Below are 14216 nucleotides of genomic sequence, written 5' to 3'. Positions count from 1 at the left end.
TTCTGACTCTTGTCTCACAGCTGGGTCTCTTCAGTTGTCATCCAACTGATATGTCAGCAATTAGGAACACGAGAACTCCATCCTTCAGTTGGGGTTTTTCCGCCCTCTGGTGGACAGAAACTGTGTTACAGCTAGCTTTCATAAAGCTGAACGAGACAAAACTTCCTGTCGTTTCAAAATAAAACATCCCACCATTTCTGCGGTTTTTAAATTAGCACTAACAGCATATGTACAGGGCTGCTAACTATCACGCACTGAGAGTGAAACACACGCATTTGACCCTCTTCACACGCTCTCACGCCACTCCTCCAATCTCTCATGCTAAACCAGAGCCTGCGTTCCCCAAACGCACATCACGCACAGTGTGTAGGGCTTATGAAAAAAACAGATGATATTAATGATAGCATTAGCTACTGAACAACATGCACACAAACAACACTTAAATAATAATTTAACTGGCTTATTTCACACAGAATCCCATCTGTATAATCCTGCTTTTTCCTGCTCTGGTTGTGAGATGGGCAGAGCGGTGAGCTTAGGGCTGGGCGATATGACGATTTTAGACCGTTTTACGATCTACACATCTGACGGTCTGTCATTTTTGAGAGACCTTTTTATCACGATTCACAGCTCTGCTGTTGAATTTCTGCCTCTGAATGAAAAGGGAACTTACCCCAGGCAAATGACACGCCTTAGTTTGACCCTTAACCAATCAGAGTGAGTCATAGTAATATATTAGCGCCTCGCTTGTTTTCACCTGTGTGTGAACAAACATGGCTTCGGCCGCAGCTGAGAGTGACAACGAGGTTTTCGTTCCGAAGAGGAACGCCTTTTCTATAGTACCGACCGAGCACCGATTCACGTAATTTCAAACGGTGCCTCGTTTCGGTACCCGTCCTTTATAATGAGAACTTGCCAAGAAAGCTGCGCATACGCAAGAGCGTTAAGTCGTCGGTCCCTGCGAGCGAGTTGTAAACAGAGCAGCATGGTAGAAAGAAGAGCGCACGCTAACGCTTGGGTCCACTTCACTAAATGTGATGGGTAACTGGGTGATGAAACTAGCGACAGACAACGATCTAAGTGAGACATCCTCATCTTAATCTGCTCTGGTAGGTAAATAAAATGTTTAAGATAACATTACCTTGATATGTTAGCTTCCGTTTCGCTAATGGTGCGTTCGCTTTCTCCTCGGAACTCCGAATTTCCGACTAGATGAACATGAACGCGCTCTAAAGTTTGGCTTCACTTTACTAAATGCGACGGGTGATTGGGTGAAGATGAAACCAGCAACAACTATCTAAGTGTGAGGCATCATCGTTTTAATCTGCTCCAGCAGTTAAATTAACTGTTAAAGATAACATTAGCTTGATATGTTAGCTTCCATTGCCACCATTGTTATCAGCTAATGGTGCGTTCGCTTTCTCCTCGGAAATTCTAACTTCCCAGTAGGAAAAATCAAATGAACAAAGACGGCCAAAGGAATGAAGATACACAGTAAATTTAGTTCACAGTAAATATGTTTGCTTCAGTTTAATTATCAGCTTATAAAACTACAAGGACGATGTTAAAATACAAACAGTTGAATGTTATTTATCGTGATATTTATCATATATTGTTATATATTGAGAAAAATATATATTTAATTATAAAAGAGAATTAAAATATGAAACACTCAAAAGTATCGAAAATTGGTACCGTTAAGTACCGGTATCGATTCGTAGGTACCGGGAATTAGTACCGGATCGATTCAAATGTCAAAGGTACCCATCCCTATCCATTATATGGAACTGGTTTGGTTTTTCACCAGATGACAAAGAGCAGTGAAACGTCATTTGCAAAGTTTGCAAGGAGAGCGTCAAGGCAAGGACGGCAACACCACAAACTTGTTTAATCACTTGAAAAGAAAGCATCCCAAACAATACGAGAGCCAGCTGGCAGCTAAAGCTAAAAAGCCTGTGGCTGCAGCGGCTAGTGCTTCTTCCAGGCAGCAAACGCTAACAGAAACACTCACAAAACTCACTCCTTACGACAGAGACAGCAGACGTTGGAACAGCGTGACAGATGCAGTGACGTACCACTTGGTTAAAGATTTGTGTCCCGTGCGAACAGTAGGAGAGGGATTTAAGAAAATGATAAAAACTTTGGATCCGCGCTACGAGTTTTCCAGCCGCAAGTATTTTTCGAACACAGCTATTCCACGCATGTACGCTGAATGCAAAGTGAGAGTTGCAGAAAATATTCAGAATGCGCAGTTTTTTGCTACCACAAGCGATCTCTGGTCCAGCCGCACATCAGAGCCGTATTTGAGCTTAACTATCCACTACATGAGCAACTGGGAGCTACATAGTATTTTGAACAAGTTAATGTTTGCACAATACGTTTGTAATTGACATGTTTGCACTTTAAATATGTTTACGATTTTAATTTATGTTAAGTTACTTGAAAAACGAGAAAAACTGATTTTTGTAATTGTTTCTCTCAGGGCTTTTATCATCTCTGGTGTGAGTTTAAAATATAAGTGTGTTAGCACTGTGCTGATTATCCCTAATATGAATAAATGTTTATTTATTCAATGTTTCTCTTCTTTAATGCGCAATTGAAGTTATGCTATTCATGGATAAAAAATTGTGATAAAATCGAAATCGTGATAAAATATTGTAAAAATTGTGATATTCTTTTTTTGCCATATCGCCCATCCCTAGGTGAGCTCCACCTGCTGTTGATGGGACGGCCATGCCCGGTTCTCCCAGAACCGCGAGCTGCGGCTGCGCGCCGCCACAGGAACAAGGATCCACTGTTCTCAGGAGCATTGCTAAGCTGAGTCCCATTCTGTCCCGCTCTGAACTTGAGACAGTTATCCACACCTTCATCTCCTCACGCTTAGACTACTGTAACTCTCTTTTCACGTGTCTGAGCAGAACCTCCCTGAACCGTCTACAGGTGGTTCAGAATGCCTGTGCTCGGCTTCTGACCAAGTCCTCCAAACACACCCACATCACCCCGCTTCTCCTCCAGCTTCACTGGCTGCCAGTCAACTTCAGGGTTCATTTCAAGATCCTGGTTCTGGTCTATAGGGCCTTACATGGACAAGCACCATCTTACATTGGTGATCTTCTTAGTCCCTACACCCCCAGCAGGTCCCTGAGGTCCAGTGATCAAAGCTTACTGGTTGTGCAGCACCAGGCTAAAGACCAAAGGTGACAGATCATTTGCTGCTGTGGCCCCCAGACTCTGGACCTCTCTCCCCCTGAGCCTGAGATCAGTGGACTCAGTGGTCTCCTTCAAAAAGCAGCTGAAGACTCACTTGTTCAAGCTGGCTTTTGTATGACCTTCATCACCACTCTCTCTCTATTCTGCTCTCCCCACCTATTCCACCTTCCTCAGGATCCACTGATTTCCCTCTTTCCTATTCACTCTCTCTTTCTTAACATTTTTTCTTTTAAATCACAATTGCTTATTTTTGCTCATTTAAAATATATTTTAAAACATTTTTGAAAAGTTTTTTTATATTTTTACAACTTTTATATTTTTTGTTTTTGTGAAGCGCCTCATGATTTTTATCTTGAGAGGCGCTATAGAAATGATATTTTCTTCTTCTTCACAATGGCATACTGACATGCATGGTTCCTTCACGCACTCCATGGCCAATCTAAATCTGCCCTCTAGGCTCACACAAACTATGTTGACTACTAAAACTCAATAGATTGATCTTAATTGTCTTAAACAAGCGAGCTTAAGCAGAAATCATTAGCAGCTAGCTACAGCGCAACAAACATATTAGATCATACGCCCTCTGGTGGCAACAGGCCGATGTTACATGCACTGTCGATTTAGAGGGATTTTTATCTTCATAAATACAATAAAGTTATTAATAAGTAAAATCAAATAAATACGGTACATTTGGTTATAAAATTTGACCTGCATAAGTTTTCTATTTCAGATTAGTGTTTGTTGTTTTCCTCAAGGGCGACCTGCTGGCTTCCTTAACACTTTTAAGTTGCTCTGGACAAAAGCGTCTGCTAAATACATACAAATCATTTCCAATTAGTCGTGTCAGAAATAAAATATTAAATCTGAAAACCCTGAGTCAGAAATGAGCATTTTTCTAACTAACCTAATAATAAAGTTGGGTTTAGTTTCATCTTGTCCCTCGTACCAAAAGTCCTTCTGCCCTCTTCATGTCTTTTTGTTAGTTGTCCATTATTAGATTTGACTTCACATATTTCTGAGCTCTCATATGGATCCGATCGATACCTGAAGTTGTTTTAAAAGCAGCATTTATTGATCCACGATCACCGTCTGGAGTGAACTAAACACTTTGATGCAAAAGGCTAAAAATAAGGACAAAACTTTGAAAATACACAAGGTTGCATGAAAGGTATTAATCTGATGCTTTTGTTCAGATCTTCAACAGTTCAGTTAAATTTGCTGAGTAAATAAAAATTATGATTTCTGCATCAATATTTTGCTTTAAATCAGTTTTTAATTTGAAAAATGTCATAAAATCCTAAAATCTTACAGTTCAGTTCTAAAATAATCAATTGATGAGTTATGGAAAAGGGTTAGGGTTAGTTTATATTTTTGTTTTCATTTTCATTTCCTATTTAAACACATCTAAGCGTCATGTTTCCTTTCCTAGAAACCCGCTTGTGTCTCCATGACAGATGCTCTAATCGCCGTAATTACCCTCTGGTGCTTCAATGGAAGCAGATTCTGCAGTTTAGAAATTAGACCAAGGAGACAAATGGCCATAAAGACGTGCACGAGAACACCAGGAGGAAAACTGAGGGGAAAGTTATATTTTACATAACCTAAAACTGGTAGAAACCTCCAGATTAAATGCTTGAACCCCAACAGCATCATGCAACGCAGACACATGTAGATGCCAAAAATACTCTTCATATCCTAAAAATAAAGTCCCCACTGAATCGTTTGTTCACAGAAGAGAACATGTTTTATTATCCTTCATAATTATTCTGGTGCATGTCAGGTCTGTTCCAGTAGTCCCGGTTAGCTACCTGACGGTTTGGAGATAAACATCCTCTGATTTATGGATCAGATGACGGGCTCACAAGGCTATTCTCAGAAAACTCCATTAGGATGGATGGATGATGCTGAATATTTCTGAAATAATAAACCTCTGTTTTTCACCACTTAGCTCGGGTTTGGAGAATTTCAAAGGTTTGGATGCAATCAGAGTTTCAACAAAGTCTCAGAGTTAGGAAACATCCAGCAGTGACAGTAAGAAGCAGCTTAATGGGTTCGTCTCCTCGAAGGGACGCAGAAGCTCATCCTTCGTGGACGATCGCTCCACCAGATCAACTAAATCTAGCTTCATGTGTCCTCCGCTGCTTTGACTGACATACAGGAAATGCTTTTCTCTCTCAGCTGTCCATGTTTCCCGGATTTCTTTGGCTATTTTCAGCTTTTCATCTATTTCCTCAAACTGAGGTAAATCAAGGACTCGTGGTTCTACACCTCCCTCTAGTGGTGAGCAAGAGAAATGTTGATGCTGACTAACTGGCAGTTTGGGTTTACTTTATTAAAGCTAATCAAGGTTTAAACCTTTAGATTAAGATGTTGGTTATAAATGATCATAACTAGATTGTGGACTAAACCATGTCACCGGAAAAGTTTTGGTTTTATTCACTAAAACCATAAAAATCAAACCTGAAATGGTCAAAAGGTAAGCAGGCCTTTTACATGACAACCTGGAGAGACGAAAACCTTTGGAGCTTTTGTTCCACCAGCCAGGTCCAGGTTTGGTTCATGAGTCCGTTCCCTGTCATGTGCAAAAGTTTTGAGTCATTCAGATTAGTTTCTTTGGGTTGTGGATCCTTCCTTTCCCCTGATCCTGAGTCTCAGAATGTTCTTAACTGGATTTCCAGGTTTTTAGTTTCCAGTAAACAGTCAAAAAGTGCCTCATGGTTTTTATCTGAGAGGCGCCTTATAAAAGAAGATTTTCTTTCTTTCTTTTCAAAATACATTTTGCTCCCATTTCTATTGCAACAACTATTTAAAAATAACCAAAGAAAACTGCTTAAAAGATGTAAATCTGGATTTTTAGCTCCAGTAAGACTGAGTAATCAGCTGTTATGTCTTCCTAAAGACACATTTCCTGCTCTGACAGCAGATTTCCAGAAGCAGAACACAAGTTGGGTTTTAGCAGCAGCAATAGTGTCAGAGTACACCCGTATTCGAATTTCCTGTTGAAATGATCCAAGGCTTTTGAGCAGATATGATTAAACCACAAACGTCTGATGAACAACAACAAAACCGACCAATGAGAGGAGATTTTAGGTTTATTCATCAAAAACCGGCGTCACATGAAATCCTTAGAAATGTTGAATAAAACCCTTCAGGATGAAAAAACAACACCGGCCTCATCTTCAGCCCAGACGGCTCTTCTGCTGAGGTGACAATGATGTCAGTTATGTTTCAGAGCCAAAACACAAGGAGCCCCTGCTCCTCATGCCTGTTGCTATGACAACCCCCATCCTTTTTGTCCCTCGTAGCTAATCAAGACAACGCAGAGCGGACGGGGTGAAACAGAACACCTTCCTTTGTCACATGGGTGCCTGCGTAGATGGAGACAGATGTCCCTTTCTGGTTTTTACCTCTAAAGATTCTTTCAAAACAACTTTTTCACAAAAGTGTTTAAGCCAAAAAATAACACAGCAGCAGCCTAAAAGTAACAGTCAAACAATAATGGCCATGTTTATGTTGCACAGAAATAAATGAACTTGCTGGAGCAAAAAGTCATAAAATAAGCAACATGTGGTTGTTCCAGTTTTAAAGGAAGTATTAATGTCCACCCTGCACATCTGTTTCTTTACTAGACCCAGATGCACACACGACACATCCGTGTTTAAAGACCGGCTTTGTGCCTCTGTCCCCAACAGGTTTTACTTTTACAGAAAACCACTGCCTGAAGAAAAATTTTAGGCCAGCATCCTACGGAGTTGTGCATGCACAACAATAGCATTCTGTTAGCATTATGTTATGGAAATTTTATATTTCATTACTGTAGTCCTATTAACTATTCTATTAACTGAATGTCCTGAAAGCATTCACACACACAAACACACACACAACCACACACACACACACACACACACACACACACACACTCACTCTCTCTCACACATATGATCCACTCCCATTCCTCTCTTATCTTTTTGTATAAATAAACTCCCTGACCAGATGTTCGGGGCATTTGCCCTGCGCACTTGCCACAAATCATGATTTGGTTGTATGTCTGCCTCATTGTCTCCTTTTCTCTCTCTAGCTGCAGGAAATGGGTTTATTGATCAAATATATTGATAAAATCCCTAACAATTAGCATTAGGATGATAGTTTCCTGAATGTCTCAAAACGTTGCCTTTGTGTTGCTACAAACTTTAAACACTACCAGAGACAACCTTACACCACGACCTTAATGACCACGAAACCGAACTGGGATGGACTCACCATCAGCATCATAAAGGACCAAGTCTGCAGACTCCAACCAAACAGCAGCGGAGGGTTTGCCTAGTGAACTAGACCAAATTCTTGATTTGCAAAGTATATATTCACATATATAGGATGGCTTGCCAGGCTAGAGGAGGGTTTCGAAAGCACACATTTTCAATAGCACACTGCAGCTGCTGCACCAAATGAAGGTGCTGTGATTATGTTGTTTTTGAACCACTAAGTGCACAGAGTGGATGCAGATGTGCAGGAGGTGCTTTCTGGTGCAAAAGTGCCATCTGTTAGCTTCAAATGTGCTAAATCAGTCTGGTGCAGAGACAGCCTGCTAAATGCACGTGAGAAATTTCTAAATGTGTGGGCGACGGCGCTAAATGAGGTGAACTGAAGGAACAACAAATAAATTCTGATTGTTGGTGATTGATACAGACGTTCAGATTATTATTAATATTTGTCTCTAGCTGACTGAAGCAGTCCTCCAGCTTTTCCAACCAATTAAAACTTCATCTTCGTCTTCCTCCGCTTATCCGGGTCTGGGTCGCAGGAGCAGCATCCCAACTAAACCAATTAAAGCATGACAGGAAACCAGTTCCTGTGATGGAAATCATCGTCTCCATGCTGAGGAAGCCTAATCTCTGTAGCTGAACTCCATTATGGATCTAAAAGTGAAGCCATGGGACCCAATCAACACCTAGACTTCAACACAGAGCTGACGATAAAACAGAAAAACTCACGTAGCTGCCTATTCTAGTAAACAAAACATTTGTTTACATCCTTCCTTTTGTAGGAAAAAGCATGTTGAGGATGTAGTCACATCGCTTGAACCAATGACATCATCACTTGGATGACTCACTGTTTTGGTGTCTAATCACACACTGATGAATCGTTCATCCGTGACAAGTTCAAACCACAGATTTCTGTCCATAAAACCATCTCCTGCTGACGGTCGGAGGAAATACTCAGATTACTCTCAGGATGATGATAATAAAAAGATGCTGCTTCTCCCCTTGTTCCCTCATGTTCTCTCTGAACCAGAACTTAATGTTGCAGAAACTTGTTTAGATGCTTGAATGAATGCCTTTCACGTGTTGCCTTTCCTGACTGAAGGCAAGAGGGAAACCTCCAGCGATCCACGAGCGCTTCACAGAAGAACACATGCTGCTAAAGTTTTTCATCATGTTGCTTCACGTGTGGCACTAGATGGATGTGATGGAGCTGACTCTTGGCTAATGGCCGCCTTTTGTGTTGATGGGTTTGCTTCCACCGGGAGCGGAGGTGCATATCGATGCGTCCGAGAAGCGCAGTGGCACGTTGCTCCGCTAAATTTGCCCCATGGTCTACTTTCTGTGCTACACTTCCAGAACGCGTCAAGCTCTGCAGGTCAGATGGGGCCAGACAGGAAGTCAAACACAGGACCAGCATATGCAAAATTTCAAAATAAGACATACAGATTTCCTACTGCTTAAAGAATTACAGTAGATATAACATGACCTCCCTGTTGGAGGTAAAAACAAAAAATAAACCAGACATTTTGGATACACACGTCTTTCTCCTAGCTGGTGAAATCACGCTTGATCTCACTATTAAACGCCACCTTCATGTCCAGAGCAAAGCTGGGTTTAGGCTGTGGCAGCCATGGTGAAGTAGGCTGACTCCAAAAGTTTATAGTGATACTTTTTGATGGTTTCCAGTCATCAGGTGGTTCATGAGGTCTTTTGCTAACAGATAAACTCACATCGGAGGCGGAAGGTGGGAAACAGAAGGATGAACGTTTCTGGTTCAGCTACAAAAACATTTGTAAACTGAAAAACCAACACTGTGAATAAAGAATAAAGCCACCAAAATTCACATTTCAACTAAAAATGTTGCCAGTTTTCTACAAATGCACTAAAGTTTAAAAAGCGAGTTGTGCAGCAACTGGAAACGTTCAGATGGGTGACCAGCAGTCACCAGCAGACCCTGAGCACATCCTGTTGCAGCAACCAACACTCAGACCTAATGAGACCCATCATATCCCAGAGAGGGCCGAGTCATTAGCAGCAGAGCTCTGAACACCAACGCATTTAGTTTATCCGGACAGGGTTGAGGGATAAACCCCATCCATCTGAGCTGAAGTCACAAACCCATGTGCTCTCAAGGGGAATGTTTTGACTGCAAGATGAAACACTTTCTTAATCTCCAAGTATGAAGCGCCTCTATTCAAATATATTTTGCAGTCCTGGTAAAAAAACAAAAAAAAACAAGAAGACATCTTTATCTCTGTGGAGACATCCTGCTGCACGCTGAGACTGAAAATTAAACCCAGCAGAGCTCGATAGGATGCAGAGGATATCAGACATTATTAAAAAACTGCAGCTGATTTCAGTAAATGACTTTTTACTTCTGATTTCCCCTCAGAGTCTCTGTTCACGGATACACTTTTATCGTCTACGTAAACCACAAACTGCTGTCTTTACTTCATTTTAGAAGATGACATTGAGGCAGATCCTCAAATATAAAATATTCTAAAATATTATAGTATTCTACAGTTGATCAGAAATAGTATCTGTTGTTCAATAACTTTTCTAAAATATTCCATAATAATCTGTTTTAATGAAACTATTTAATAATAATAATAATACATTTTATTTCAACAGCGCCTTTCTGAACACTCAAGGACACTTTACAGAGATAAAATACACAACAATAAAAGATAAAACAGCATAAAACAAACAGACAGATTGGAGCAACGAGAGTAATTATTGGAATGCTAGACGGAACAGGTGAGTTTTGAGTCTGGTTTTAAAGAGAGTGAGGGAATCAATGTTACGGAGGTCAGGAGGAAGTGAGTTCCAGAGCTGGGGAGCAGAGCGGCTGAAGGCCCTGCTCCCCATAGTGACCAGACGGAAAGGTGGGACTGAGAGGTGGATGGAGGAGGAGGACCTGAGGGAACGGGTGGAGGTTGAAGGATGAAGGAGGTCTGAGAGTTACGGTGGAGCTAGGTTATGGATGGCTTTGAATGTATATAGCAGAATTTTGAATTGGATTCTGGAAGTGACTGGGCGCCAGTGGAGCTGATGAAGAACAGGGGTGATGTGGTGGAAGGAGGGAGTTCTGGAAATGATGCGGGCTGCCGAGTTCTGGAGAAGTTGGAGTTTATGGAGGGATTTGTGAGGAAGACCGAAGAGAAGAGCGTTGCAGTAGTCAATACGGGAAGTGATGAGGCTGTGGACAAGAATGGCGACCGAGTGAGTAGCGAGGGAGGGGCGTAGGCGGTTAATGTTACGTAGATGGAAGTAGGCAGACCGGGTAATATTGTTTATGTGGGACTGGAAGGATAGTGAGGAGTCGAGGATGACACCCAGACTCTTGATATTGTTTAATACTTGTGATATATTGGGTATTTTTGAACAGTGTTATAATGTTCTACAATTATCTACATTATTCTAAAGTGTCTTATAATAATCTATAATGTTAAAAAATAAGGTTTATTTAACTTGTTCATGTGTTTTATTTTGGAATTTCTTTAACAGAACAGGGCCAATGTCCATATTTGATCACTTCGTTTTCTCTGAAAAATAAATATTTTTTAAAATTGTCACAACAGAAAAACACTTTGGTTATGGACTAAAATAACACCCTGGGGTTGAAATTTTAAAAATTAAACTGCTTCAAGGAGTGCCCTATAAAGGGTTAAATACTTTTATTGCAAAAACGAAGACACGGCGGAAGGATTTCTGCAGAAAGCTGCAGCCAGCTGTTTTCCTGGCTGTAACAGATGAAAATGTCACCGTTCAGACCCTTTGTCCTTTTGGATTTGTTCATTCTGGGGTCATTAGCAATAACCAGAGGTCCAGCAGGGCTGATGGATTCTGTCGGAGTGTTTCTGAGAACGTTCAGGTACGTTGTGTCTTCAGGCAGATCTGGATGTGGATTATGTAACGCTGCTGAATTCATCAGCCTGTGACTCCAAACTGGCATCGTTTGAAGACACGTGTAAACGTCTTAGTTTTAAAAACTTCTCATTAATAATTTTCTACCTGCTTCAGGTAAAACACAGACTCCTCACAAGTGCATCCAGGTACCCGTGTTGTTTATGTAACAGCAGTCCCAGGTGCTACGGTGATAGAATGGAGCCATCACCGACGAGGAGCAGCCTGACAGCAGCGACTGACGCAGGTCGCACTCGTGAAGGCGGAGCTCAGCGAAGCCCTGGAGCAGCTTCACCTCACACGACCCCTCTGCTGGGAGCCTCTCCATCTTCTGAAACTCAGATTCAGTGTTGAACTGAGAGGATAAATAGCTTTAAATGATTTTGAGTGGTAAAAAGTCCTGCAGGATGCTTCGTGACACGAATGAAAAAGCTTTAGAGATTAAATGATCATGCAGAAACATAATTATCTATAGAAAATGGATTAAAATAAAAATAAATATTGGAGATTATAACTGAAAAAAATCAAGAATAAAATTGATAGATTTAAAAAGCAAAAGTCAAAGAATAACATCCAAATCTTTGATTTTACTCTTTTTTTTTTTTTAGGGAAGAGTTCCTTCCCGCTTCAGATTTCAGCCCGTTGGTAACCACGTTTTGTATTCATGCTTTAAACAGCCAGAGAAGAAAAAGCTCATGAAAATATTCACAGCTTGTGATCCCAGCCAGACCAGCAGCGTCACAGTTTGAACTGGTTCGGACTTTTCTGTTCAGGTTCCAACGGTTTCTGCAACATGATGAAACGATGAGACTAAACCGCGTGGAGGCAACAAACAAAAAGTCACCTGAAGCAGCCACAACAGAGAGCCAGTGTGATTTTATCACCATGGGTTGTTGTCGTTCACCAGGATGAGGCGACGACACTAAGACAAGAGTTCACAGCAAACACACATGTGCAACAAGTTTTAGTTTCCTTTAATCTCTGTTTGCTCTAAAGTCGTCCCAGATCCTGCAGGGTTGCTGATCAGGGACTTCTATTCATCACAGGAAAGCAAGAAACCCTGCTGATCAGCATTTGCTCAAAACTAAAGAGAGACCAAGAAGCAACAGAATATGAACCAGAGACCACAAATTTAAGCCACTAACAAACCTCCCGATAATTAAAGATGCATGAATATTTATTCTAGAACAGTTTTAGAGTTGTGAGGCTTCTTAGATTTCAGGTCAGTTCTCAGCAGGAGTTTCCTCCCCAGAGCTGCTGCAGCAGGAGGAAACACAGTGTGTGTGTGTGTGTGTGTGTGTGTGTGTGTGTGTGTGTGTGTGTGTGTGTGTGTGTGTGTGTGTGTGTGCGTGCGTGCGTGCGTGCGTGTGTGTGTAAATATCAAACACAACAAATCATTCTGAGCATCTTCTCAAGACAAAAACACACACACACACATTGTGCACACAAACTCTATATTTTACATATAAAACTAAAACTTTAATTTATTTAACAGAAAAAAGGACTTTGTGCAGAAAGTAATGATGATTAATCCTGCTTGCAAACATGAATCATTAGAGTTTCTAACCTCAGGTGTGTTTTACATGTTTCCTGCTTTGTAGTTTATGTTTGTAGAAGGGATGGAAGCTTACCGTTGACACAAATCTCGTAGGATGAACACAGCTCGTTCTCAAACAGGCAACCTGTTGAAGGAGGAAAACGGTTTAATTCAGGTGTTTGCTTTTCCCCCAAACATAAAGCTTAAAAGTAACCAGAAAAGTCTCCAATTATCAATAAAAGAAACCAAGTCTTTGTTTTGGGTGAATCTGTTTGCAGGTGAGTTTCTAACCCAGTTAGTCTGATTTCCTTCCTCCAGACGTGAGTCTGAGACTAAAAGTCTCTCCTAAACACAAACTGCTGAGTTTTATCTCCACATCTGTCAGCCGGTGGCAGCAAATGCTCGCAGTTATCTTAAATTAACCCGAGGTGAAGATGAACAGGACGATGCATCCAAGCAGCTCCCTCGGCGATCCTCTGGGAGAAGAGGAGAGACGGCTATATTTTATTCTACTCCGCTTACAGGAGACCAGAGAGAAAGCAGAGAAAAAAACGCTCCTCCGCTCAGAAAAACTAAACCAATAATCTGCTGAATGACTGTTGTGGAGTGTGAGGACAGGTGTGTGAGGTGCTGAATGACTGGAGAGCTGCGGAACTCAAAGAACCATAGAACAAGAAAAGTAACTAACCATTCAGAAAATTCTAAAATACCTGAATTATTAAAAAAAATCTACTAGAAAACATTAAAATGGTAAAAATCCTGTATTTGATATAGCGCCTTCTAGAGTCCTGGAACCCCCAAGACAGGTAACAACACAATCAGTCACTCACCCATTCACACCCTGGTGGTGATGAACTACATTGTAGCCACAGCTGTCCTGGGGCACACTGACAGAGGCGAGGCTCCCATACACAGGTGCCACCCGTCCCTCCGACCACCACCAGCAGGTAAGGTGGGTTAAGTGTCTTGCCCAAGGACACAACAGCAGCAACAGATTGAGTGGGACTCGAACCTGCAACCTTCTGATTACGGGGCAAGCACTTAACTCCTGTGCCACCGTCGCCCATCATCAGAATGGTTTTGAAATGAATCAAGAGAATCACACGTGATGTGAACCCCAATACTACAGAATCAGGTCCTGATGATCAGGATGACCCCCGACCTACTTTCTCTGTTTTACATCAGCTGGGTTTTTTAATGGTCGCCTTCATTCAATCACATCTGTTCTTCTGGAGCAGGAGGCGGGTTCAAATAATAAAAATGTGAGCACCATGTTTGCGAACCTCATAGTTGGTTTCACT

At 41.4% G+C, this 14216-nt stretch overlaps 1 protein-coding gene across 2 annotated transcripts in view; it reads right to left on the bottom strand.

Moving 5' to 3' along the window:
* LOC107383419 (receptor-type tyrosine-protein phosphatase N2) overlaps window positions 1-14216 on the bottom strand; it is a 246856-nt gene that overhangs the window by 207366 nt on the left and 25274 nt on the right. The window contains exon 2 of one of the 2 annotated variants that reach the window (XM_054743475.2): window positions 13010-13060. In XM_054743475.2, coding sequence (XP_054599450.2) covers window positions 13010-13060 — 51 coding nt within the window. Of the gene's footprint in view, window positions 1-1141; window positions 1161-13009; window positions 13061-14216 lie in introns of those variants that run through there. The other variant, XM_054743480.2, reaches the window with a different exon arrangement.

Source organism: Nothobranchius furzeri, chromosome 11 (genome assembly GCF_043380555.1).
Source record: "Nothobranchius furzeri strain GRZ-AD chromosome 11, NfurGRZ-RIMD1, whole genome shotgun sequence".
Classification (NCBI taxonomy): domain Eukaryota; kingdom Metazoa; phylum Chordata; class Actinopteri; order Cyprinodontiformes; family Nothobranchiidae; genus Nothobranchius; species Nothobranchius furzeri.
This window is presented reverse-complemented; position numbering and strand designations above follow the sequence as displayed.